At 48.4% G+C, this 27,153-nt stretch overlaps 1 protein-coding gene across 1 annotated transcript in view; it reads left to right on the top strand.

Annotated features, from left to right (window-relative positions):
* Nucleotides 1-1,833: 1,833 nt before the first annotated feature.
* Nucleotides 1,834-27,153, top strand: part of LOC147905198 (uncharacterized) — a 130,967-nt gene continuing 105,647 nt past the window's right edge. Inside the window, exons 1-2 of the mRNA XM_087393473.1 lie at nt 1,834-2,199; nt 2,351-2,485. Coding sequence (XP_087249599.1) covers nt 2,386-2,485 — 100 coding nt within the window. The 5' untranslated portion in view covers nt 1,834-2,199; nt 2,351-2,385. The remainder of the gene's footprint in view (nt 2,200-2,350; nt 2,486-27,153) is intronic.

Raw genomic sequence — 27,153 nt, 5'->3', positions numbered from 1 at the left:
CCCAAGACATTGGGAAAGAAGAAACAGAGAAACTTAGCCAATCGTCAGAATAACAAATATAGAAATTCACATCAACTCATCAAGGCAATTAGTAGAGATAGTCTACACATTATGCCTATGATCAAGGACGATCCCCACATGCACATCCATCGTACAACCTCCCGACTTAGCCCAATTGGTTATCTAGTTAGCAACCTTTAGCACAAAGTTAACCATGCTTGACCCCTCGGGCTCTCCCTCACAGAGACGAGTCCCAGCTCAGTACCAAATGGTTGATAGTTTGCACTAGTCTATGTAGAACGAGTGTCTATCTCTCTTATCACTCACTCACATGGGCTCACCACTCACCCACACAACTGTTTCATTTTTAATTCACCCAATGTTGAAAGTCGGAGGGTTTGCCATACTTGGCTCTTCCAGCCTAAATTCATCACCGAGTCTCCCCATTCCCTACGTCTTTCCATGCTGTTTCACAACCTTCACTTGGATCCAGTTTCACCTATTTCACGTCTCATTGATAGCATCTTCTCATTCCACATTCATCTTCCACGAAACTTCACTTGACCCTCATGGTATGATCCACATTGGTTTCTTCTTAGGGACATTGGTTCCTCACTTGACCCTCATGGTCTGATCCCTTCTTATGCACATTGGTTCATAGCGTATTTTCCATCCCTATTGAACTTGTTCCCTTTTCAAGATCATCGTTGATGTCAATTGCGACCATGTCCCTTGGCATTGCATCTTGCATGGTCCTTGACCACATCCCTAGTTCTATCTCCTCACGTTCCATTCTGTAGCATTGAGTCTCGATGCGACTCATCGTAAATGGTCTCCATTCCTTGTAGCAACATTACTCCTTTTGCATTGTTTCCTATTCACCTTAGATCACCATGTTCAAGTCTTGGCTTGCCGCTCATTCCCTTATTTGTGACCTTAACAGCCACAACCTTTTCAAGAGTCACGAATATGCTCCTGACTTGCGGAATGGATACAAAAAAACGTTTCAAACAAAAGTCTCAGAACAACAACAGTCAGCATGATGAGTCTTTGCAACGTTCCGCAGAGGTAGGTGTCCTAATGACAAGTCACAAAACAATTGAGGCATTTCGTAGGTATGATAGGACTTCGGATTTACGAGTCCAGGCAACCTACGACATGATATCAAATCCATACGATGCAAAAGGAAACATCAGACAATATGGAAATGTCCTCAACGAAACAGTCCGTCAATGCGCCTCCAAGGTCAATGGAATACAGAATAATTCAGGAGAAATTTCCACATAGGTACAATTCTAATCCAAATTCTGCTCTCCAATCAATTTTCCAACACAAGTACATCCACAGACTAAAGCCTCTCTCAAATGCAGGAGTTCTTGAATCCCCGGAACCAGACTAACACACAAATTGAAGTGTAGAAAATTTAGCACGGTAGATCAAAATTTGGAATACCAATTCACTCTCTTCCGCAAATATTTCGCACATTGAAAATATAACGAATAGAGAAATCTGAACATAAATCCGAAGCGAAACGCTCTCCCTCTTATATAATCAAGAGTTAGTCAATAGTTTCCACCGACGAAACTCGTCATGGATACCAAAGGCACTCATAGAACGCACGCACAGGAACCATCGGAAGCAAACGACAATAGAACGCAATAGCCAAAGCACAGAGCACACACCACTCAAAGAGAACACGTATACAGCCAACGCATAATCAAACGTGGCGCACACAACCAACCCCAAGGGTCCCACATAAACCAAGGGGGAATGAACCGGGGTTGCGTTTAAGTGCCCTGGAATCCGGCGAGCAACCCCCTCTAAACGGTTCAGGGTTTGCACCACCACTCAAGGGTTCCACTTCCATTTTCGATTCACCACACAACGTACACAACGTACACACTTAACGCTCAACGCACCTCGAACGGTTCCTTTGTGCCGGGGATCTCGAGGAGGTTACAGAAGATGGCATTCAGATTGCGTATGAGAGTATTAACGACTGACAGCTAAACGTTCCCTTTGCGTTTTGCTGGAAAAAGTGCTAGTCTCCAGCCATCATGACCTTGAACTATATACTTAACATTTCTCCTATGAGCAACGACGTAGCCTGCCTATCCACCACCCAGTTAGAAAAATAAGTGCCGCCTAGAGGTGACGAATGCTCACTAGACAGGCGTGCAACAACTTAAGAAGATTAAGGTTTGGAACCATAGGATTACGTTCAAGCTCAACGTGCAAAGTGACTAACAAAAGTTATCTGCGTAAACGTAAGAAACAAAAGTGATGTATTTAGATGAAATCTTTAGGGTTGTATTCAGTAATAATACTGCGCAGGCTCGTGTTTATCCAGGTAACAACAAGGCAACCAAAAAAGGCCAGTCAAATATGCCAATCACGCCGACTTACTCATGGCAGGAGACTCCAGCTTGGATCACCATCCACCTCACCCTCCGCTCCGTCTCACCTGCAGCCGTTGACATTTTGAGTATCTCCAATATCCAACTCTGCGTTTCACGTCATCTTCTTTTGTCGGGAGCTTATTATGAACCTCGGAGTCTTTTGTATGTTATTGTCGTGAATTTTGGTCGGGCGTTACAAGCTAACTAATCGATTTGTAATCGATCATGAATACCCCATCCTTAAACAAGCACAGCCTCCGCAACTCCCATCCTGATGTGTCTATCAACCGCCAAATTTTTAAGCTCATTGTGACTATCCAACGTTTACTCCCCATCTTCCCTGCAGGGCAAAACTAAGCTCTTGCAACAATGTGGGACTCTCTCGGCTGGATGCATGACAAGTGAGCTGGAAAATATGTTGAATACAGTTTGAAATCACACATATATTTGTAGAATTGTACCATGTTATGGCACCACAACATCATACATATCCAAAACAAGCAAGGATGATAATCAAAGTAGATTGATGCTTACATGGCATTTTTATGTACCTTGATGATGGATTTATGATGGATGCAAATGTAAGAATATAGCGGCAGATGAAATACACATGGGTGGGCCTTACCCTAAGTGCACCTATTAAGGAGAAATTGCATGTCAATTTTGCCCTCAGGGTCCTTGCATCTGACCCCGTTTTGCAGCATCTACAAGCTCTGAGCACTCACCAAACTAGTTCAAAATCGAACAAAAAGGATTTGAAGCTCTACGGCTGTAGTGTTGAGAAGCCCAGAGAGCCTGGACCATCTTCTTTAATCAACCGAGATAACAATTTGTGTCGTGAGGGTAGTCAACCTTATTTGAGCAAACTCTGGTTTCTATGAACGTAGTATTTTGTTCAGTAGTACAGTTTTAAGATGGTTGGCATGCTTCTCCAGGTCATTGCTGCATATTAGAAGCCAGTTGCAAAATGGAAACATGCACCAATAACAAAATCCACGAGTGCTTAAAAGTGACTGGGATAAATCCATCTAAGGGAATGACTCTATATTCACGATGGTTATAATCTGTTACAGAATCCGCCTTGATTTGATCGTTGTCTTCCATTTGATAGATGATCCTCATGTTCTCTGTTGAGTTTAGGTAGTCCATCAACCCTAGAATTTGGAATCTGTTCTTTTATGGCGATCATATTTAAGGCCCTGCAATTGAGCCCTTAGGATTGAGAATTCGCTCTTTCATTGTGATTGTACTCAAGGGTCTCCAATCCATGCATAGTTATATGGTCCCGGCTTTTTCATACGAAGAGTAGACGCTGCACTGGCCATGAAGAAACTGACCGTGATCAGAGAACATCTTATCATGCTGCCACACATCTGCCTTTGCTGCTTCAGGGTTTGAGGAATTCCTTAAAGACTCCAAACATGAACTGAATGTATTCAAATGTCTCTGGAAAATGGTCTATTCACAGGAGGTGTGTTTAAGTGATAATTGGAGTTCACTTGGCCAAATTGTGGGTCATTATCTATGCAGTCTGATTACAAATAGTCCTAGATTGTTTATTAGCCTGCATGCTGGTCTGTCACTGGCTTTTAAATTTTATGACAATATATGTTTCGGTTTTTCAGCGCTCAATGCAAATAGTGCATTCATAGGCTGCATTTCTACCACTTGAAATGTATTCCAAAGTTTACAAACCACTCGAAACTTATTTTAAGGTTCTGCTCCTTTTCATCCCCCATCCTGCACTTCTCAGTTTACTATACGTGGTTTGTCTCTGCCACAATATTCCTCAAGGAATTAAAGAGATTGTGATTGCTCATACCGTGTGTCTACTAGCACAATCGTGTCCTCCAACTTTGCAAGCATGTAGCATTATGTCTCTAGCCCCATTGTTTGTTGTTGGTGGTGTCTTATTCTTCATGTGAGTTCTCATTTGAAGTGGCCTTGCCACTGGTCGTGCACAAGCTAGGAGTCAAAATATCGTCCCTCTATAATCATCCTAATCTTTATTTTTGGGTATGGGACATGGGGTACATGGATGCATGTATGGGATATGGGGACATGGATACATGTATGGGACATGGGCAGACATAAAGCAGTGGGCCTTTGTAGTGTCAAAGTCTTGGGAATCGGAGCATGGAGTAGTGGTATTGTTGAGGAAGGCAGCACCTGTCTGTGAGCCCCGTCAGGGGACATTAAGCTGTGCTTGGAATTTTTTGACATGTTGTTATTATGCCCTGATTTGGGGCAGGCACCGCGGCTGGAGAGCAATCCTTTTTGGATTTGTTTTAAAATAAAAGAGTGATATATTCCATTCAAAACAAATCATACAACAGGTGGGAGAGAAAGTACTCTATCCCTAGCCTCAACAATGTGGCAAAAAAGCCATGGAGGTGGTCTAAAATGCCACGACATCCCAAAAGGGGTCAAGTGAAAAAATAAAGAGCAGTCCCATGTCCTCGTGAAGGATATAAGTCTCCCACGAGCTGCCAAAGAGGTGCCTATACACTGCTCCCACTGACTCCTAAGAGTGAAGATAATCTCTGCCCAAATGGAAGCGAGAGTGTCAGCCTCCGTGCATAAATGGTCCCCAAGGACAAAAGAACATCGCGAACACCATATCCGCCATAGGGTAATGCTGGAAATCACCTCCCAGGCTGACCCTGCAGCTGAAGTAGGCATGGAATCCTATGCTGGTACCAGTACCAAAAGTAAATCCTGCGGCTCCATGATGCTGGTCTCCATGGGACCCTGTCTCTGGCGACGCTGCATGAAGAAACCGAGGTCTCCTGGCTCTGACTCAAAGAGAGTAAAGGCTCCAAATCCTCTCCCCAAAGAGCAGCGCCCCACGTCATCAGAAAGGACTCAGATGTGACATATGAGAACAACCTGAAGATACCTGTCCATACCACTCTAGAGCTGGTGCAACTCCATAAACAGTGCTTGCTAGATTCCTCTGCAAGCTGACAACGCCTACACAAGGAGGGTCTGCCCATCTGCTGGAGCCAAGTACCCACAGGTATGCCCCTATGTATAGTGAGCCAAAGAAAGTAGGAGACTTTCCTGGCTCTACTGATGCCCCAAAAGTGAGTCCAGTAGCTCAGCAAGAGCTCTGCAGTAAGTCCCTGTGCGTGCCAATGCTGGGAGGCAGATGGAATGTGATGAGAGTCTCTCTGCTGGAGCCTGTAATCTGCCCTCATCGAGTACTGGAAGAAAGAAAGAGAACGAATGCCTGCCACCAGAGCTGGCCATGCCCACTCACTTGGGTCCCAGTCAAGCTCCGCAAGAGGTCGACCTTGAAAAATCCAAAGTCTCCATCTAGTATCCTCTGCAATGGTCAACCTGGAAGGATCTGTGGCCCATTCCTTACCCAAGCAACCAATGACCCTGACTCTCTGCCAACGAAGCTCCTGACGATCCAGGGGCTGAGTGGGATACAATCTGTGAGAGGAGTCCGTCTCAAAATAAACAAACGGTGCCGGTCCTAAGCGAACTCCAATACACAGCCCAGCCTCACTATAACAACCTGACCAAGTAGAAATGGGATCAATATAGGCTGGATCTGAAGTACATCCCTCCAATCCTGAGGAATAGCTCTCATGATCAGTAATATGGTGGCAGCAATCTGTCCAAGTGGCCCATGTCTATCTCTGATCACCTCCTCTGAAATCTCCACACCTTCCCTGAACCAATTTCCAACTGTCACAACCCCCTGAGCATGCCATCTGGCCAAGGGAGTCCTAAGTTCTGTACCAAGGGAAGATCCTTGGTACCGAACTAGGGGGTTATGGTAAAGTGGCTGTCGGGCAATTTCCTCTCTGGAGGAGGGAACTGCTCTGATGAGGTGCTGTCGAAAATGATCCCAAATCTAAACAAGCCTTTTCACAAGTGGTGAGGAAGGTTGAGAATGCTGGTCCGTCAGGAAGATCCAGCTGACTCTACCTGCCCACTGACCTGCTGCTCTGGGGGTGCACTGGTGAATCCCATGCAGCAGGAATTGTTTCCACGGCTAATCTCCTGGAGTCAAACCTCTAACAAGAAGTTTGACTAAAAGGGCTCTGCTCTGCATCTCCGGATCAAGAACCCCAAGTCCTCCCTGCGAGAAAGGTAAAGTGATAGTATCCCATGAAACTCTAGCCCTAGTGTCCTCAGACCCATCACCACCACTCCACAGAAAGTTCCGAAGCAATCTCCTCACATGACGAATCGAGTCAGCATGAAAGCACCAACATGACGCAACATACCACATAGTCGCTAGTAGAACCTGGTTGAGTACCAATGCTCTTCCGGCCAAAGAGAGTATAGCCGTACTCCAGTAGGCTAGCTTTCTCCGGATACTCTCAAGAACTGGGGCAAACTGTTGCGTCGGGGACACCTCAATGCCAACCTGAAAGCCTAGATATCTCGTGGAGGTGCCTCTGGGTATCCATACAAAGCCTCTGTCTCCTCCCCATGCTGGGGTATCCTGCTGAGCTCCAGTCCATATGCCTTTTGATTTGTTCCAATTGACAAGTCCCCTTGAGGCTAGGCAGAACTTGACAATTGCATCCGCAGCAGTAGCAAGACTATATGCATCTCCTGTGACTGTCAGTGCCGTATCATCAGCAAACTCAGTGTCCAGAAGCTCCTGCTCCCGCCGGATAGGCAGATGCAGGCCCAAAGTGCCATGACTGGTAGCCTGCATAAAGTATCCCATAGCCTCTGCTACGAAAAGGAAAAGGTAAGGTGCAAGCGGGCATCCCTGTCGTACCGATCTGGATAGCTGAAAAGCCGGTCCTCTGCCTCCACAGACCACCATCCTGCTAGAAGAGTGAGAGTAAAGTGAGGAGGACCATAAAATCCATCTATCACTGAAGCCTAGCCTCCTCATAGTGCCCTCCAAGAAACCCCAGTCCACCCTGTCATAAGCCTTCTCAAAATCGAGAAGGAGAACTGCAATCTCCTGCTGACTCTCCTTCGCCCAGTGAGTGGCCTCCCAAAAAGTGAAGATATTATCCAAGATACTCCTATCTTGGACAAATCCTGTCTGAGTAGCTCTGATGATATCTGGCAGCATAGGCTTTAAACGAAGGGCCAAGGTCTTTGCTAGGATCTTGTAGGCTGTCCCTAAAAGTGTGATGGGTCTCCAATTACGTAGGACTGTCTTGTCTCCCCCTTTCGGGATGAGACAAATCATACCTGTGCATAATGCCTCACCCAAAGATCTGTATCGAGAGCCTCTGAAAAGGCAGAAAGTAGATGAGGCCCAATCGTATCCCAGAGAGCTCTAAAAAGGAGGGGCGACAGACCGTCCTCCCCTGGGCATCTGTCTCTGGGCAGCTCATGTAACGCATCTGTGATCTCCAGGAGTGATAGCGGGCTATCCAAAACATGACTCATCCTGTCTGAAACCATCTGGGGGACATGACACCAAATCTCCTCTCTGGCTCTGATCATCTCCTCGGTGACTCGATCAGCAGTGTACAGAGTGGAATAGAAATCAGAAGTGATCCCAACAAGTCGATGAGGATCCGTCTGAAGAGACCCGGCCTCATCCACAAGTCTACAAAGACTGTCCGAAGAGTATCTCTGACCCACTGCCCTGAAGAACTCTCTAGAGCATCTATCCACCTTCTGGATCCAGGAGGTCTGCTGGGAGCAAAACCTGAACTGGGCCCTCCTTCCCTGAATCTCCTCTAGTCTCTCTTGAGCCTCTGAAAGCTGCCCTCTGATGAAAAGAGAATGAGGAAAGCTCTGAATCAATCTCTGAAGTCTGGATACCTCCGCTCTTGCGTTCCGATCTCTGATTCTGAGCTTTTCCTTCTCCTCTTTTGCCCTCAACTGGCAGGCCATGCTGACTCTAGCCAAAGCCCCCTCTACCCACATCAACCAGCCCTTATCCTCAGGAGTGTCCTCTGTCAACCAAGCCTCTCTCAATTGTTCCACGAACTCTGTGTCCTGAAAAACAAAGTCTGGAACTCTCACAAAACCTGTGCTCTCCAATCGAGAGGTAGGGAGAATCTGTAATAGGACTGGAGCATGGTCAGATAAAACATAACCTAGGCGGATCCCGATCTATCCTCCTCTGGCCTGGCCCCAATGGCCAATATAAAACTTGTCAAGCCTAGCCAAAGAGAGAGAGCCATGGAAAACCCCGGACCAAGAGAAATGAAGACTATCAGCCAAGTGACGAAAGTCGTCCAATCGAGCTGCATCATGAAGTCCGGCATGCAAAACAAAACTATCCCACTCCACTCTCTCCCTATCTGAAAGTTCTCTCCCTATCTGAAAGTCCACCCTCTGTCTGGCCCGACTTGTCTTCAGAGAATTCAACCATGTTGAAATCTCCTCCAACAATCCAGGTGTCTGCTTGAGGAAGGGACTCTCTGAGCTATCTCCAAAATGCACGTCTGCGGGCTAGATCCGTGGGAGCGTACACATTGAGAACACCAACTGCTGTGCTCTCAATCTGAAGAATAACATAGCATGCCCTGCTCTCCACTAGTGTACCCTCTTGGGTGATATCTGGGGCCCACCTAGCTGAAAGTGAGATACAGACTCCTCCCCTCGTACCATCCGCTGGGCTCCAATATGTCCGGCTCTGTCCTTTGAGTAAGGATTTGCATCTGTCAATCCTGTCCTGGGAGAGCTTATGCTCCTGGATAAGCACAATGTCTGGAGGGGACCCTGAGGAAATAAATCGAATGGAGTCCCTAAGCAGCTGCAATCTAGGAACTCCCGATCTACGACCATCTGCATCTGAAATAAATCTGCGGCCGTTCAGTCCTCTCACGTTCCAAGAAATGACAGACAGCCTAGACATCGGATGGAAGTGAGGGGATGCCAGTGGCGGCGGCACAAATGACTCTCTCTGACGGCGCAATCCAAAGTCGGGTCTCTGATCAGGCTCTAGATCTGCCCCAACTCATGTAAAATGGCTCCATCCAAGGGAATAATACTCTGGCATGAACTGAGGAGCTGAAAGTCAAACCAACCAGCACTCCTGGGCAAATCAAAGTCTCCCTAAACCTCAAAGAACAGAAACAGAAAGGCCCTGCCTCCGAAGCCACAGGTCGAAGAGTCCTAGGGCAAGAATGAATCTGCGAGCCGACAATACGGTGAACTGATGAAAACTGAGTCATGCTCAAAAGCTGTCTATCAATCTCGCTGTCAAGAAGCTCAGCTGACCAGCTTTCGCTCCCCCGAGAACGGAAGCTGCCTGCGGAGAAACGAAGAATGTGCCCCTCTCTGGATAGAGTAACAGATCCCAAGTACTCCTCTACCTCCTTTGACCGTCCACAAAATACCGGGAGAAGTTCCAATCTAGTGAGGGAGTCTGTGGAAACCCCTCGAGCCAAAAAGGACCAAAACTCAACGGGCAGATCTCTGTCCACCATCCTGGGGTCAGGTCTAGGAGTCAGAAGAGCCGAAAGAGGCTGAGCCGTCCTAACTCTACACCTGGAATAGGTAAGAGGGAGAGGAAGAATCTGTGACGAGGTGCCTGTACGCAAGGGTGACTGAAAATCTCGCTCAATCTCATCTGCTAGGATCTCCCAATCCTCACGCCTGTGTGGGTATAGAGCGAAATCTATGACCGCACTCGCAAAAGATGTGGATAAACCAGGAGTGAAAAGCTGCGAGGACGAGGCTGTACTGGGAGGGGTGTCTAAGAGGACGCTCCGCATAGCAACAAAAGAAGGTACTGTGCGACAGGGAAGAGAAAAGGTCTCGAGGGAACCTCATACAGGCGCATGAGATCCTGGGATGGTCTCTGACTCTGACCTGTGTCATGAAATACCTCTCTCTCACTGGACTGCTGTGAAGAGGCATCCATCACCGTGTCCGCAGCGCCTGAGCAGTCTCCTGCTAAATAACTGTCTCAGAAACCAATAAATGAACCTCCGGGGTGGAAGTGTCAAGAGTCATCAAATCCTGAGTTACTGTCTCCTGCACAGTGTGAGGCCCTGCCTGCGGATGGGTCCTCTGCATCTCCCCTTTTCGGGGTCTCCTGCACGTGTGCCTCAACTCCCCGAGCTACCATCTCCTGCACAGTGTCAAGACCTGCCTATGGATGGTCCTCTGTATCTCCCCTATCCGGGGTCTCCTGCACATGTGCCTCAACTCTCTGCCAACTGTGAGCTCGTACCTGGGGCTGCTCGAACTGCTCACTCTCCCTCTGTCTCCGTCTCCTCCGAGCTCTCCGTGAAAGCTGTTCCGCTAGAGGCACCTCCAAGTCCTCTAAGTTCACTGGAGGCTCCTCCAAAAAAGTCTCCTCTCGCTCTGCTGAATGAGTTGAAGCAGGCTCAGAGACCCCTGGGGGCTGCTCATAATGCTGACTCTCCCTCTGTCTCCGTCTCCTCCGAGCTCTCCGTGAGATCTATTCCGCTGGAGGCACCTCCAAGTCCTCTGAGTTCACTGGAGGCTCCCCCAGAGGAATCTCCTCTCGCTCTACTGAATGAGTCGAAGCAGGCTCAGAGACCCCTGGAGGTTGAGCTGTAGGTTTTGGGTCACTCGGAGGATGAGATGTATCCGGAGTCTCAGATCGATGCCGACGACTGGGGCAATCCCTAATAAAGTGACCTCTCTTCCGACAAAAAAGACATTGATCAGGAAGACCCTCATACAAAACCCTCTGCTGCATCTGGACCCCATCTCCAGTGGAGTACGAAATCAAAGTAGGCAAAGGTCGAGGAGGGGGGAAATCTGAAATGAGTCTAACCCTCGTAACACCTGTACCAGTAAGTGACTGAGCATAGGAAGGTCTAGCATCTGAAGGGATGATTGTACTTGCCACACTAGCCATATGCTCCACAGCTCTGCGACAAGAGCTAACCTCATCAGGAAGTCCAGGGAAAAGGATCCAAAAGGAGACCTGTCGCGGTCCAGGGGAAGTAGAATTGAAGTGCTTCCGCCAAGGCCACAAATGGATGACTCTGCTCTGAAACTGAATCAGTGAGCTCATAAGTACTCTTTGAGCCTGCTCTGCAGACTGAAGGCCAAAAGAAAAGTACCCTCTGCCAAGCAATCGGAAAACCGTAACTGAGACACCCAAAGAGGCCATGCTGGTGTACACCCAATCACGTAACTACTGGCCTCTACCGGGTAGAAAGCCAATGATGTGAGTCGAACGAAAATCCTCCTCTGCTACCTCAATCATCTGCACAATGTCGGGAAAAAGAAACTCTGACTTCAATCTCCTCAGGTTCGGCGACGGGAGTGGCATTAGTGTCCTCCATTGTCTCAGCTTACGCTGTCCTGAGGGGAGGAGCTACCTCTGCTGGAAATACCCACCAAGAACTCACAGCCAACCACCAATAAATCCCAAAAAAGAAAACTGTGTAAAGAAATCTCCGAACTTCAGCCTGCGTGGGATGCAAACAGGTTGCTCAGTGCTGAAGCAGACAACTCCGCCAATGCCTGGAAACAGCTCAGGATAACAGCTCCCCGGAACACGAGGCGAACCGTCCCGGAGAGGGCCCTGAAACTGTCTAACCTGAAGCAAGGGAGGGGGGCAACCTGAAGGGGCGACCTGGGCTGGGCACTGCCAAGAGACCTGGCCTGCGCAACCGGTTTGCAGGCGACCTGGGTGCCAAGAGGCCTGCGCGGCTGAGGCAGCAGATCGCAGGGCCAAGGGGCTGCGCAGCGACCTGCGAGCTGGGCACTGCCAAGGGCCTGCGCAGCGACCAGCGAACTGGGCGCAGGGCCAAGGGGCCTGCGCAGCCAAGTACCTGAGAGCTGGGCGCAGGGCCAAGGGGCCTGCGCGGCCAAGGAGCGAGGTGGCGAGGTGCTGCAAGGGGGGCCTGCACGGCCATGGTACCTAGGGAGAGGGGCTGGGTGAAGGCGATGGGCAGTGGTGGGCAGCAACAGCAGACGGGGAGCTCCTCGCTTTCGAAGTTTTACTGGATTTGTTTTCAGGGCTGTGAGACCCTATGTTTGGGCAAAGCAATGGCTGCTGGAGGCTGCAGGACAGCTGCCCCTATTGGGAGGTAAGTGACCCTGCAGTAGGGCCTTTATAGGCCAGAGAGTCTTGCACCGCGATGCAATGCATTCATAGTAGGTGTCCTTCCCCATGTTGAGGCTCATGATCAAGTCATGTGTTCCTCTGGCTACACAACCTTGGTATCATATGATGCAGAGCCTGACACTTTTGAGGAGGCAGCTGAGCATCTGGCATGGGTGGCAGCCATGAGTTAGTCTTTGGCTCCTCCTTCGCCTTGGACTCCCTCTTCCGCTTTAGGTCTGCCTTCTTCTTCCGGCATTCCTTAGCTGAGTGACCAAGCTTCTCGCAGTAGAAACATTTATCTTCTTCTTCTCTACATCCTTGGTCTTGTTGTTCTTGGAATCCTTGGACTTGCCTTTGCCAGGCTTGTCCCTCGCCACAAGTGCTTTCTCGTCCGATTGATTGAACAGTTTCTCCCGAGCTGCCTCCTGCAATAGTAAAGGGCCAAGCTCTTTGAATGTGAGAGGCTTGGTCCTCTGTCCTGCAGTGACTGTCGTCACAAAGCTCTTGAAACTTCTCGGTAGCTTGTGAAGTGTCAACAATGCTAGCTGACTAAAGTGTACCCTTCTGGCCAACTGAAGCGAGCTGGTCCCTCACCACCTTGATCTTCATCAGGTGGTCATGTACGTTGTCTCCGTCACTCATATCCAGATGTACAACTGATGCCGGAGAGTGAGGATCCAGAACGTATTATCTGTCTTATACAGATCCTTCAGTATGGCCCACGCCTCTACAAATGTCTCCGCCATCTGAATATGGGGGATCACTATGTTTTCCATCGTCCCTATCAGCATGGCTGATGCTTCTTTCTCATCCATCTTTTCTGTAATAACACAAATCAATCTGAAAATAGACTTGCAGTAGATAAATAGACCACGCAGCAAACCTGAGTGTGAATCAAAGTCGCCTTCTTGCTGAGGAACTCCTTCCTTCTAGAGCTGGAAACCTTGCTCTGATACCATGTTGGAAATAGGAGGATAGAATCTTTCACACCTCTCTTCAACCTTCAGCTCCAAGTACACTCATAAACAGTTGATGACACACCCACAGATAGAGATCTATGTAGACAGCAAGAGAGAGAGAAACTGAGAGTATACTCATCCACAAACAGTGGGAAAACTAGGCTAGTGTGGGCACAAAACACTCCTAAAAGGTGAGGCAAAACTCTGCTGCAAACCTCTTCTCAATAGACTCCAATAGGCATTGTCTCTGATAGACTTCAGTGGCTGGAGTGAATGAGGAATGGGGGGGTAGGAGGGCCCTTTTATAGCCCTGGCTCAGCTTGCTGTACCAGCACTCCAATGAGCCGTCCTGAAGTTGGCCATATGGCCAACCTTGGCTGCTGGCTATCTCTAGGCCTATAAAAGATCCTGATGTAGGGCCTTTGCTTCCCTACTCCCAGCCCTTTTCCAGGCCCCTTTGTAGCCCCTTTGATGCTGTGAATCCTTCCCCAGCCCATCTACTGCCCGACAGACATAGATACGTGAGCTCTTTGCATCACATCAGAGGGCCATCAGGGAGCCGGGCTATATAGAGCCTCCACACAATGCCTCTTACAAGGAGAAATTTATGAGTTGGCTTCAGTACATGCTCTCTCTCTCTCTCTGCCATGCTGCTCCGCCCCTAGCCCCGCCAAGATGCTTTGCTCTGCTCCGCCGCGCCAGGCTGCTCCACCACCTCCTTCAGCCCTCCTGCCATGCTGCTTTGCCGCCCCCTAGCAGCCTCCCTAGCCTAGCAGCCTGCACCACCTCCCCTAGCCTTTCCGCCTCTCAGCCTCTAGTCTCCCCGCCTTAGCTCCAATCCTCTCCGCCTCAGCCCCTAGCCCCGCCCCCAGCCCCTAGCCCCGCCTCCCTAGCCTAGCCCGTTGCGCAACCCCCCTTAGCCCCACTTCAAGCCTCGCCTCAGCCCCTAACCTCTCCGCCTCCGCCCACTACCCCGCCACTAGTCTACCTCCCACCTATTGTTTAGCAGTAGCTGCCCTACCTACCTACCTAAACAATACAACAAGCTTGCACCAGGGCCAATAAAGGCCCTCGAAATTTTGTGCCAGGGGTACGCAAGTCCCCCGGACTGTGACTGAACAGAGAAGCCCCCCCCGAACTGCAACCGGGAGGTCAAGATGATGCCCCAAGGTCCCCCGTGAGCTGCTACCTCCACTCCACCAGCAAACTGCAGAAAAAAGAAATCAGGGTTTTTTAAAAAGAAAAGACCAGCATGACGACACGGAGCTATGTTAAGGCACTCAAAAGTGCAATGCAAGTGTACATGGTATGAACACCCCCAAAGAATACCTCCGAGGTATTGACCCACCTCAGCAAAATTTGCTTGGCCTTGATCGAAAAGGTTGATAGCCTCGACCACTAATGTGGCATTGATGGCAGAAAAGACGCATATTGACAAGACCTTGAATGAAATCAAGAAGCAAGGAGGGTGTATGCAAGAAGAATGGCGAAAGGAGAAAGGGAAGAAGGATGAATGGGAAAAGGAGAAAGAGGCATGGGAAGATGAGAAGGTCAACCTCAAGGACAAAATGCAGGCCATGGGGACAGAATTACAGCAATTTAGAGATATGCAGGGGGTACCAGAAGGTACGTGCAAAGCAATGGAAGAGATGAGAGCCGAGAATGAGATGCTTAAGAAGGAGATGGGAGCGCTACAAACAACCATACAAGGGAAGCATGCTGAGTTCACACAGCAAATCACTAAAGGTGACGCAGACATACTAGAATGGAAGAATGTGGTTAAGAAGGGTACGGCAGCCCCCAAGAAAGAGATCATCTCTGAAGCCCTGGAGGAAGAGAAAAGGAGGAGTAGCAAGGCATTGAATGTCCTCGTCAGAGGCCTAACAGTTGGAGACACCTCTATGTCCAATGCTACGACCTTGTTCACCAAAATGGGAGTCAACCTTACATGCGAGACAGCATGGAGGGTTGGCAAAGCTGAAGCTCCAACAAGACCACTCGTAATGAAATTACGAACAGCTATGGACAGATCCACTCTCATGAGCATGAGGGCAACCCTAATAGGAACCATAATATTTTTGGATGATGATCTCACGCTGTTGCAGTAGGAGCATTGGAGAGAAGGGATGGTACGGGTTATGGTAGCAAGAGAGGCAGGGAAATGGGCTGCCTATAGAGATGGCAAAGTGATTATTCGAGAAAGAATCAACAAAGGTGACAAGGGAGAAGGGGAGAAAGCGAGAAAGAAGAGGGTGAACTATGACGGTGCCAGAGCCGAGAGAAGAGTCACTCTGTAAGCTAGCTAAGTCCAAAAAAGGCTTGGAAAGAACTATATACAATCAAGTTCGACGAGCCGTAGAGAAGAAACAAGAGAAGGCAGAAGAACGAGCGCAAAAGATGAAAGAAATACCTTTGGGATGGAAGGAGAGGAAAAGAAGGTACTTACATAACATGGATGTATTGGCACCCAGTGGTGGTGCTAGAAAGAGGAGAGTCCGGGCTACGAGGTTGGTTATCAAATGTTCCAATGAAATTACACTCTTTTGTGCTACACTGTTTGTGACTAAGTTTTTATTGTGTTCTTCTTTAGGAACTTCATGGAAGATGTGATGGGAAGAACGAAACGGGATGATATTGACTATTCATATGCTCTAGCTAGTTTATTGAAGTCAAGCAATGTCATTGGGATACTAAGGGACCCAAGACACAAGCGACTACGTGTGCAAGTTGTTGAAGAGGTGATGAAGGACTTCAAGGATATTGTGGATGCAAAGGAGATGCTTGCAGCTTGTGATACTGCCGGTGTAAGTCGTGAAGCTTACACATTTGTTTTCAAAATTTTTAAGAAAGTGATATATTCCATTCAAAACGAATCATACAACAGGTGGGAGAGAAAGTACTCCATCCCTAGCCTCAACAATGTGGCAAAAAAGCCATGGTGGTGGTCTAAAATGCCACGACATCCCAAAAGGAGTCAAATGAAAAAATAATGAGCAGTCCCATGTCCTCATGAAGGATAAAAGTCTCCCACGAGCTGCCAAAGAGGTGCCTGTACACCGCTCCCACTGACTCCTGAGAGTGAAGATAATCTCTGCCCAAATGGAAGCAAGTATGTCTGCCTCCGTGCATAAAAGACCCCCAAGGACAAAAGAACAACGCGAACACCATATCCGCCATAGGGTAATGCTAGAAATCACCTCCCAGGCTGAACTTGCAAGTGAAGTAGGCCTGAAATCCTGAGGTGGTACTGGTATCAAAAGTAAGTCCTGTGGCTCCATGATGCTAACATCAGTGGGACCCCGTCTCTGGCGATACTGCATGAAGAAACTGTGGTCTCCTGGCTCTGACTCATAGAGGGCAAAGGCTCCAGATCCTCTCCCCCAAAGGGCAGCACCCCATGTCATCAGAAAGGACTCGGATGTAACATATGAGAGCAACCTGAAGATACCTGTCCATACCACTCTAGAGCTAGGGCAGCTCCATAAACAATGCTTATTAGATTCCTCTGCAAGCTGACAATGCATACACAAGGAGGGTCTACCCATCTACTGAAGCCAAGTACCCACAGGTATACCCCTATGAATAGTGAGCCAAAGGAAGTAGGAGACTTTCCTGGCTCTACTGATGTCCCAAAAGTGAGTGTAATAACTTTGCAAGAGCTCTGCAGTAAGTCCCTGTGCGTGCCAATGCTGTGAGGTAGATGGTAGGTGATGAGAGTCTCTCTATTGAAGCCTGTAACCTGCCCTCGTCGAGTACTGGAAAAAAGAAAGAGGACGAGCGCCTGCCACCGGAGCAGGCCACGCCCACTCACCTGGGTCCCAGTCGAGCTCCGCAAGAGGTCGACCCTGAAAAATCCAAAGTCTCCATCTAGGATCCTCTGCAATGGTCAACCTGGACGGGTCTGTGGCCCATTCCTTACCCAGGCAGCCAATGACCCTGACTCTCTGCCAAAGGAGCTCCTATCGATCCAGTGGCTGAGTGGGATACAATCTGTGAGAGGAATCCGTCTCAAAATAAGTAAACGGTGCCGGTCCTAAATGAACTCCAATGCATAGCCCAAACTCACTAAAACAACCTGACCAAGTAGCGATGGGATGAACATAGTCTGGATCTGTAAGCATATCCCTCCACCTCTGAGGAATAGCTTTCATGATCAATAATCTGGTGGCAGCAATCTGTCCAAGTGGCCCGTGTCTATCTCTGATCACCTCCTCTGACATCTCCACACCTCCCCTAAACCAATCTCCGACTGTCACAACCCCCTGAGCATGCCATCTGGCCAAAGGACTTCTAAGTTCTGTACCAGGGGAAGATCCTTGACACCGAACCAGGGGGTTATGATATAGTGGCTGTCGGGCAATTTCCTCTTTGGAGGAGGGAACTACTCTGATGAGGTGTTGTCTAAAATGATCCCATATCTGAATAAGCCTCTTCACTAGTGGTGAGGAAGGCTGAGAATGCTAGTCCGTTAGGAAGATCCAACTGACTCTACCTGCCCACTGGCCTGCTGCTCTGGGGGTGCACTGGTGAATCCCATGCAATAGGAACTGCTTCCACGGCTGATCTCCTGGAGTCAAACCTCTAACAAGAAGTTTGACTAAAAGGGCCCTGCTCTGCATCTCAAGATCAAGAACACCAAGTCCTCCCTGCGAGGCGGGTAAAATGATAGTATCCCATGAAACCCTGGCCCTAGTGTCCTCAGAACCATCACCACCACTCCACAGGAAGTTCCGGAGCAATCCCCTCACCTGACGGATCGAGTCAACATGAAAGCACCAACATGACGCAACGTACCACATAGTCGCTAGTAGAACCTGGTTGAGTACCAGCGCTCTTCCGGCCAAAGAGAGTCTAGCCGTACTCCAGTAGGCTAGCTTTCTCCGGATACTCTCAAGAACTGGGGCAAACTGTTGCGTCAGGGACACCTCAATGCCAACCTGGAAGCCTAGATATCTGGTGGAGGTGCCCCTGGCTGAAACTGAAATGCAGACTCCACCCCTCGTACCATCCGCTGGGCTCCAATAAGTCCGGCTCTGTCCTCTGAGTAAGGATCTGCATCTGTCAATTCTGTCCTGGGAGAGCTTATGCTCTTGGATAAGTACAATGTCTGGAGGGGACCCTGAGGAAATAAATCGAAGGGAGTCCCTAAGCAACTGCAATCTAGGAACTCCGGATCTACGACCATCTGCATCTGAAATAAATCTGCGGCCGTTCAGTCCTCACATTCCAAGAAATGATGGACAGCCTAGACATTGGATGTAAGTGATGGGATGCCAGTGGCAACGGCACAAATGACTCTCTCTGACGGCACTATCCAAGGTCGATCTCTGATCAAGCTCCAAATCTGCCCCAACTCATGTAAAATGGCTCCATCCAATGGAATAATACTCTGTCTCGAACTGAGGAGCTGAAAGTCAAACCAACCGGCACTCCTGGGCAACTCGAAGTCTCCCTGAACCTCAAAGAACAGAAACAGAAAGGCCCTGCCACCGAAGCCAGGTCGAAGAGTCCTAGGGCAAGAATGAATCTGCGAGCTGACAATACGGTGAACCGATGAGAGCTGAGTCATGCTCAAAAGATGTCTATCTATCTCGCTGTCGAGTAACTCCACTGACCAGCTTTCGCTCCCCCGAGAACGAAAGCTGCCTACGGAGAAACGAAGAATATGCCCCTCTCTGGATAGAGTAACAGATCCCAAGTATTCCTCTACCTCCTTTGACTGTCGACAAAATACCGGGAGAAGTTCCAATCTAGTGAGGGAGTCTGTGGAGACCCCTCGAGCCAAAAAGGACCAAAACTCAACGGGCAGATCTCTGTCAACCATCCTGGGGTTAGGTCTAGGAGTCAGAAGAGCTGAAAAAGGCTGAGCCGTCCTGACTCTATACCTGGAATAGGGGAGAGGGAGAGGAAGAATCTGCGACGAGGTGCCTGTACGCAAGGGTGACTGAAAATCTCGCTCTATCTCATCTACTAGGATCTCCCAACCCTCACGCCTGTCTGGGTACTGAGCGAAATCTGTGACCGCACTCGCAAAAGATCTGGATAAGCCAGGAGTGAAAAGCTGCGAGGACGAGGCTGTACTGGGAGGTGTGTCTGAGAGGACGCTCCGCATAGCAACAAAAGAAGGTACTGTGCGATAGGGAAGAGAGAGAGGTCTCGAGGGAACCTCATACAGGTGCATGAAATCCTGGGACGGGCTCTGGCTCTGACCTGTGTCATGAAATACCTCTCTCTCACTGGACTGCTGTGGAGAGGCATCCATCACCGTGTCCGCAGCCTGAGCAGCCTCCAGCTGGATAATTGTCTCAGAAACCAATAAATGGATCTCCGGGGTAGAAGTGTCAAGAGTCATCAAATCCTGAGCTGCTGTCTCCTGCACAGTATGAGGCCTTGCCTGCAGATGGTCCTCTACATCTCCCCTTTCCGGGGTCTCCTACACGTGTGTCTCAACTCCCTAAGCTACCATCTCCTGCATAGTGTCAAGACCTGCGTGCGGATGGTCCTCCATATCTCCCCTTTCCGGGGTCTCCTGCACGTGTGTCTCAACTCCCTGAGCTACCATCTCCTGCACTGTGTCAAGACCTGCCTGCGGATGGTCCTCTGTATCTCCCCTTTCCGGGGTCTCCTGCACATATGTCTAAACTCTCTGCCAACTGTGAGCTCGTACCTGGGGCTGCTCGTAATGCCGACTCTCCCTCTGTCTCCATCTCCTTCGAGCTCTCCGTGCTGGAGGCCTCTCCAAGTCCTCTGAGTTCAGTGGAGGCTCTCCCAAAAAAGTCTCCTCTCGCTCTGTTGAATGAGTCGAAGTAGGCTCAGAGACCCCTGGAGGCTACTCGTACTTCTGACTCTCTCTCTGTCTCCATCTCCTCCGAGCTCTCCTTGAAATCTGTCCCGCTAGGGGCACCTCCAAATCCTCTGAGTTCACTGGAGACTCCCCCAAAGGAATCTCCTCTCGCTCTGCTGAATGAGTCGGAGCAGGCTCAGAGACCCCTGGAGGCTGAGCTGTAGGTTTTGGGTCACTCGGAGGATGAGATGTATCCGGAGTCTCTGATCAATGCCGACGACTGGGGCAATCCGTAATAAAGTGACCTCTCTTCCGACAGAAAAGACACTGATCAGGAAGACCCTCGTACAAAACCCTCTGCTGCATCTGGACCCCATCTCCAGTGGAGTACGAAATCAAAGTAGGCAAAGGTCGAGGAGGGGGGAAATCTGAAATGAGTCTGACCCTCGTAACACCTGCGCCAGTAAGTGACTGAGCATAGAAAAGTCTAGCACTTGAAGAGATGACTGTACTTTCCACACTAGCCATATGCTCCACAGCTTTGCGACAAGAGCTGACCTCATCAGGAAGTCCAGGGAAAAGGATCCAAAAGGAGACCTGTCGCGGTCCAGGAGAAGTAGAACTGAAGTGTTTCCGCCAAGGCCACAAATGAATGACTCTGCTCTGAAACTGAATCGGTGAGCTCATAAGAACTCTTTGAGCCTGCTCTGCAGACTGAAGGCCAAAAGAAAAGTACCCTCTACGAAGCAATCGAAAAACCGTAACTGAGACACCCAAAGAGGCCATGCTGGTGTACACCCTGTCACGTAACTGTTGGCCTCTACCGGGTAGAAAACCAATGATGTGTGTCGAACGAAAACCCTCCTCTGCTACCTCATCATCTGTACAATGTCGGGAGGAAGAGAAACTGTGACTTCAATCTCCTCAGGTTCGGCGATGGGAGTGGCATTAGTGTCCTCCATTGTCTCAGCTTACGCTGTCCTGAAGGGAGGAGCTACCTCTGCTGAAAATACCCACCAAGAACTCGCAACCAACCACAAGTAAAACTCCCAAGAAACCTGTAAAAGAATGCTTCTATGTTCAGCCTGCGTGAGATGCAAATAGGTCGCTCAGTGCTGAAGCAGACAGCTCCGCCGATGCGTGGAAACAGCCCAGGATCTCAGCTCCCCTGAACACGAGTCGAACAGTCCCGGAGAGGGCCCTGAAACTACCTAACCTAAAGCAAGGGAGAGTGGGCAATCAGCAAGGGAGAGGGCCTGGAAGGTGGCCTGGCACGGCCAGGATAGCAGGCTGAAGAGGGACAGCAGGCTGAAGAAGCAGATTGAAGATGGAGCATGACCGAGGCACAAGTCCAAGAGGTCTGCGCAGCCAAGGCCTGTGCGTTGCCAAGAGACCTGCACAGCCTGTGCAGCTAGAAAGCGAGAGGCTGCCAGGGGGCCTGCGCGGCCTGCCAAGGAGTTTGCGCTGCCAGGGGGCCTGCGCGAACTGTGGCTGTTTTCAAAATTTTCAAATCTGTTATTTTGGAAAAGTATAAGAAGTCTACAATGCCTCTACCCACACCTTGGTCTGTGAGACATGCATGGCGAGAAACAAACCAATGTGCAACAAAAATGCTTGGAGGGTATTGTGACGCCAAAATTTGATATTTTTTATTTGGCATTGGTATTGCTTTTTTCTATGTTTGATAAGAGTTTGAGCATCAAGTGATAGCCTAGCGGCTCTCACTTATTTCTATTTCCTAAGATATTGTATGGGATTGAGAGAATGAGTGAAATGAATCATAGGTATGAATTATAAATACCTTGGTATGGGGTGAGAGTTATTTATGTATGGGATATTATGGGGTTTTTAGAAAATAGGAAGAGTGAGTCATATAAAGAGATGGGCTCATGCCCATGTGTTCCAATAATATTAGAGAGGCCACATGCCAAGCGTGTGGAAGGCATGTGGAGGAGTGTGGAGTTGAGAGGAATCCTTCTAGAATTCCCATGTGGAATAAGGAGGAATTGGACATATGGAAAAGAGAGGGTCTCTATGGGCTCCATGCGGGGAGTGAGAGGATGAGTGGAATGGATCACTTATTTCTATTTTCTAAGATATTGTATGGGATTGAGAGGATGAGTGGAATGGATCACTGTAAATACCATAGGTATGAATTATAAATACCTTGGTATGGGGTGAGAGTTATTTGTGTATGGGATATTATGAGGTTTTTAGAAAATAGGAAGAGTGAGTCATAAAAAGAGATGAGCTCATGCCCATGTGTTCCAATAATATTAGAGAGGCCACATGCCAAGCGTGTGGAAGGCATGTGGAGGAGTGTGGAGTCAAGAGGAATCCTTCTAGAATTCCCATATGGAATAAGGAGGATGTGGACATATGAAAAAGAGAGGGAGTAAGAGTAGCAAAAAAGGACATGGATGGTGACATACGAGCTTATGTGATTGATGGGGAAAGGAATCTACAGGCAACAATTGTAAATGGGTGAAGGAGGTGACAAAATCTCTATAAAAGGAGCCCTCCTCTCCCTTGTTCATCATCTCTTCCACCATTAGGCCTCATGTTGTTGTAGCTCTAGTCTCCTCAAGCCTCTTCCATGAGCCTTCTCTCCCTCTTTTAGATATTCTCTTATGTAGACTCTTGAGTCCATCTGTCTCTAGTTCATTCTCTCTCTATGAGTAGTCTTGGAGCTTCCGCTCCCTCTTGTATATATGAAACCTCTTCTTCTTCCTTGTGTTTGTAGTATTTTGAGTGTATTTGAGTGGAGTCTTACTCTCATGGCAATGAAAGTCACTTCTTATTATTTTCCTTAAGTCTCCATTCCTTTCTTCCATTCCTATGTTCTTTTCTCTCTCTATTTAAGTCTCTAAAGTAGTTCTTGTTTGGCCGCTCACTGTGCACACATGGTCCATCCTATGAGTAGTTCATTCTCTCTCTATGAGTAGTCTTGGAGCTTCCGCTCCCTCTTGTATGTATGAAACCTCTTCTTCTCCCTTGTGTTTGTAGTATTTTGAGTGTATTTGAGTGGAGTCTTACTCTCGTGGTAATGAAAGTCACTTATCATCATTTTCCTTGAGTCTCCATTCCTATGTTCTTTTCTCTCTATTCAAGTCTCTAAAGTAGTTCTTGTTTGGCCTCTCACTGTGCACACATGGTCCATCCGTTTCCCGAGCCACCATGCAAGCTTCTTCCTCTCTTTTAGGCAAATTCTAGGGGTATTGGATCGTTGGTGATAATTGTGGAGCCTTGAGGGAGTAGTTTACTTAGGCGAAATCTGCATGGGCAGATGGCAGTTAATATAGCAGTTAGACCCCTTGTCAGTATTTGGCCTATAACTTTCTCCTCGGTGGTCCAATTTCAATGAAACTTATATCAGTGTGAATCTCTCTTTAAGGGTCTACCTTCCATGTAATTAGTTTCTTGCATTAGGTCTAGGACAAGAAGTTATGAGTCTTTGTGTATGACTGTTTATTTCTATGGCAGTTTTTACCCCCTTTCAGTAAATTGTCCATATCTCTTCAACCGGTTATCTGTTTTCAATGAAACTTATATCAGCGCGAAGCTCTCTTTAAGGGTCTCTCTCCCATGTAATTAGTTTCTTGCAATGGGTCCAAGACAAGAAGTTATGAGTCTCTGTGTATGATTGTTTATTTCTATGGCAGTTTTTACCCCCTTTCAGTAAACTGTCCATATCTCTTCAACCGGTTATCTGTTCTCTATGAAACTTATATCAGCGCGAAGCTCTCTTTAAGGGTCGCCCTCCCATGTAATTAGTTTCCTGCATTGGGTCCAAGACAAGAAGTTATGAGTCTTTGTGTAAGACTGTTTATTTCTATGGCAGTTTTTACCCCCTTTCAGTAAACTGTCCATATCTCTTCAACCAGTTATCTGTTTTCAACGAAACTTATATCAGTACGAAGCTCACTTCAAGGCCCATCCCTGTATGTACTTTAATTTCTGATATTAGTTTTCTAGTAGAAGTTATAGACCTCTATGTTTTCTAGCAGTTTGTAGAATGATTTTGAGCTTTTCTAGAGGCTTCTATGAAGGAGGTGCCATGTTTTCCCATAATTTACCCATCCAGCCAAATCAGCCCCTTCAAGCCCCTAGATATATATCAGTTTATGTCCATATCTCTTCAACCGGTTATCTGTTTTCAACGAAACTTATATCAGTACGAAGCTCACTTCAAGGCCCATCCATGTATGTACTTTAATTTCTGATAATAATTTTCTAGTGGAAGTTATAAACCTATGTGTTTTCTAGCAGTTTGTAGAATGATTTTGATCCATTTCTAGAGGCTTCTGTGAAGGAGGTGCCATGTTTCCCTAGAATCTACCCATCCAGCCAAATCAGCCCCTTCAAGCCCCTAGATATATATCAGTTTATGTCATGTTGAGCTGAAAGATCTTCTTCCAACAACGCATCGCTCTTCTCTTTGGCGCTGACCGGCTTGGTGAGATAATGGCCTCTACGGATCCTTTTACAAAATAAGCTGAGTATGGCTGTCTGAAACTATAATGGCACACTTTGGTCCAACCCAGGTGGCTTCTCGGAGACATACATTGGCAGAGATATCATCTTCTACACTGAGACACATGAGAGCCCAGAGAGAGGGCTGCCCACAGTGACAGGATACACCTGGGAGTTTGCTCATAGGAAAGAAATGAGGAGAGATAGTGGGGTACGAGGCTCTGGAGGTGTAGCTGTCCTTTTCAAAACACACTTGAGGCCACTCATATCTATGGTACGGAGAGAGGAACATGCACGTCACATGTGGATACGAGTGCAGCCACTAGATGCCCGACCTATCTTCATTGCAGTATGCTATTTTCCTCCGCACACGTCATCATATGCCCATGATGTCACCACAGAGGGGCACAGCCCTTATGAGACGATACATGAGGATATCATAGAGTTCTCCAGACAGGGAGACACCCTCCTTCTGGGGGATTTCAATGCAAGGACAAGGGACAGGCAAGTGGGCTTACTTGACTTTACATATGAGAGAGATCCCCACATGATGCCAGAGTTAGATGTAGTGAACTTGGGACTCAGAGACTCTCTGCAGATACTTCGCATGTGACAGTATACGGCGACACCTGCTTGAGTTGGGAGCTGTCCACGACCTCATCATCTACAATGGCCTTCAGAGATGGCCATCGTTTGAGGGATTCACATGCTTCCCACATGGAGGTGGGACTAGCACAATGGACTACCTGGGCCCACTGGCTTTTGTTACATGACCTCACCATACCCCCCCCCACTTGGAGCTGAGGCCTTCGATGTTCTTGTTACTACACCAAGCACAGGGAGAGTTCCTACTGCTACTTGTACCCAGATCCACTTTGACCGTGCTCTTGATCCAGTGAATGTGTGCCACTTAGCCAGAGAGCTTCCGGCCTTATTGGAGGCTGATCTAGACCTCGCCAACGCCTCAGCTATCCTTGTCACTGTGATACAGGATGCTGCCACCAGATCCTTTCCTACAACCCAATCTTCATGGGTACGAGATGGAAAGATGCCTTAGAACCCCTGGTTTGATGATGAGTGCAGAGAGATGCGAGCCCACCTCACACGGGAGCGAGCCCTGGGTCAATTGACACCACACAAGAGGCACAGGATATTTCAGCAGCTGACACGCCGCAAGAGACGAGCCTTCCTCACACATAGGATGGATGAGATCATCAGATCATTTCGCGGAGGAGACCCAACCACTGGGTGGGGATTCCTTGCGGAGGGAAAGCCACCCATCCCCATCACCGATCTAGGCGTGTGGCACACCTATGCATGCTCCTTATATGATGTCCCGAGGCAGACACCGCCAGACATGTCCACTATGCCTAGGCCCACTACTTGTCATCTATTCACTATGTAGAATGTGCGGGCAGCACTTCGCCGGCTCCACAACCAAAAAGCACAGGATCACGAAGGCCTTCAGACAGAGCACTTCGCACATGGGTAGGAGGTCCTAGCACTGATCCTTGCACATATGTTTAACCTTGCAGTTTGCCACGGTTTTCCACCAGCATGGGACGAATTTGAATTTTTATTCTTCTTTCCATCCCCAGACAGATGGTCAAAGTGAAGTAGCAAATTCTACAGCATTGGATATGCTGTGATGCTACGTGGGTGACCAAGGTTTCGACTGGGAAAAGTACCTACCATTGGTAGAGTTTGCTTACAATAATACAGTACACAACTCTACAGGGAAAGCCCCCTTTAAGGTCATCTATGGAAAGGTGATTCTGCCACCTATCTTGAGGACCAAGGATGAAATATTTGCAGCTGATCAGTTTGTGAGAGACCTCCAGACAGCTTTCAGCCAAGTCCGGACAGCAATCGAAAAGTCTCAAGAGAAACATAAAAGAGCTGTTTTGGACTCTACATTGATGAGATCACATCTTTCATAGATCGCATAGCTGGTGAGGGCTCATCACTAGGGGGATCTCCTCATACAGATACTGTTATATGCTGATGATATAGTCCTCATATCCTCTTCAACGGAGGGATTACAGAGAGATCTGGAGGCCTTAGAGGTGTTTTGCACACAGAGAGATCTGACGGCGACTCACACGAGGGCATAATGCTATGGCTAGACTAGAGCAGCAGTGTTTCCAGGCTCACTTCCAGGATCCACCAACGAAGGACTGGCTTTTCGACACACTAGTGCGACCGACTGTCATGTATGCAGCACCTTTTTGGGGATGCGATCTTCCGAGGACAGATTGGAGGAGCTTCGAGTGGCTACATGTGGTGATGGGATCCAAGATGATCCAATGTAAGCCCTCACTTCCACATAAGATAGTACAGGCAGAGTTCGCCATGACACCTCTTCAGGTTGATGCCATCTTTCAGACAGTGACTTTCATCCACAGGGTGTGGGACTTACCCCATTGGAGACTCCCGAGATTGGCCCTAGAGTCATCCAGACGACTCGCAGAGAGCGGGGCAGACACATGGTATGCACACATATCTACATGGCTTGCCAGGCATGGTATCCAGATGGATAGGCTTCCCTCCTTTCAG

The sequence above is a fragment of the Dipteris shenzhenensis genome, chromosome 2, assembly GCF_047967505.1.
Source record: "Dipteris shenzhenensis isolate YYH24624 ecotype China chromosome 2, Dip_SZ_1.0, whole genome shotgun sequence".
In the NCBI taxonomy this organism is placed as follows: domain Eukaryota; kingdom Viridiplantae; phylum Streptophyta; class Polypodiopsida; order Gleicheniales; family Dipteridaceae; genus Dipteris; species Dipteris shenzhenensis.
This window is presented reverse-complemented; position numbering and strand designations above follow the sequence as displayed.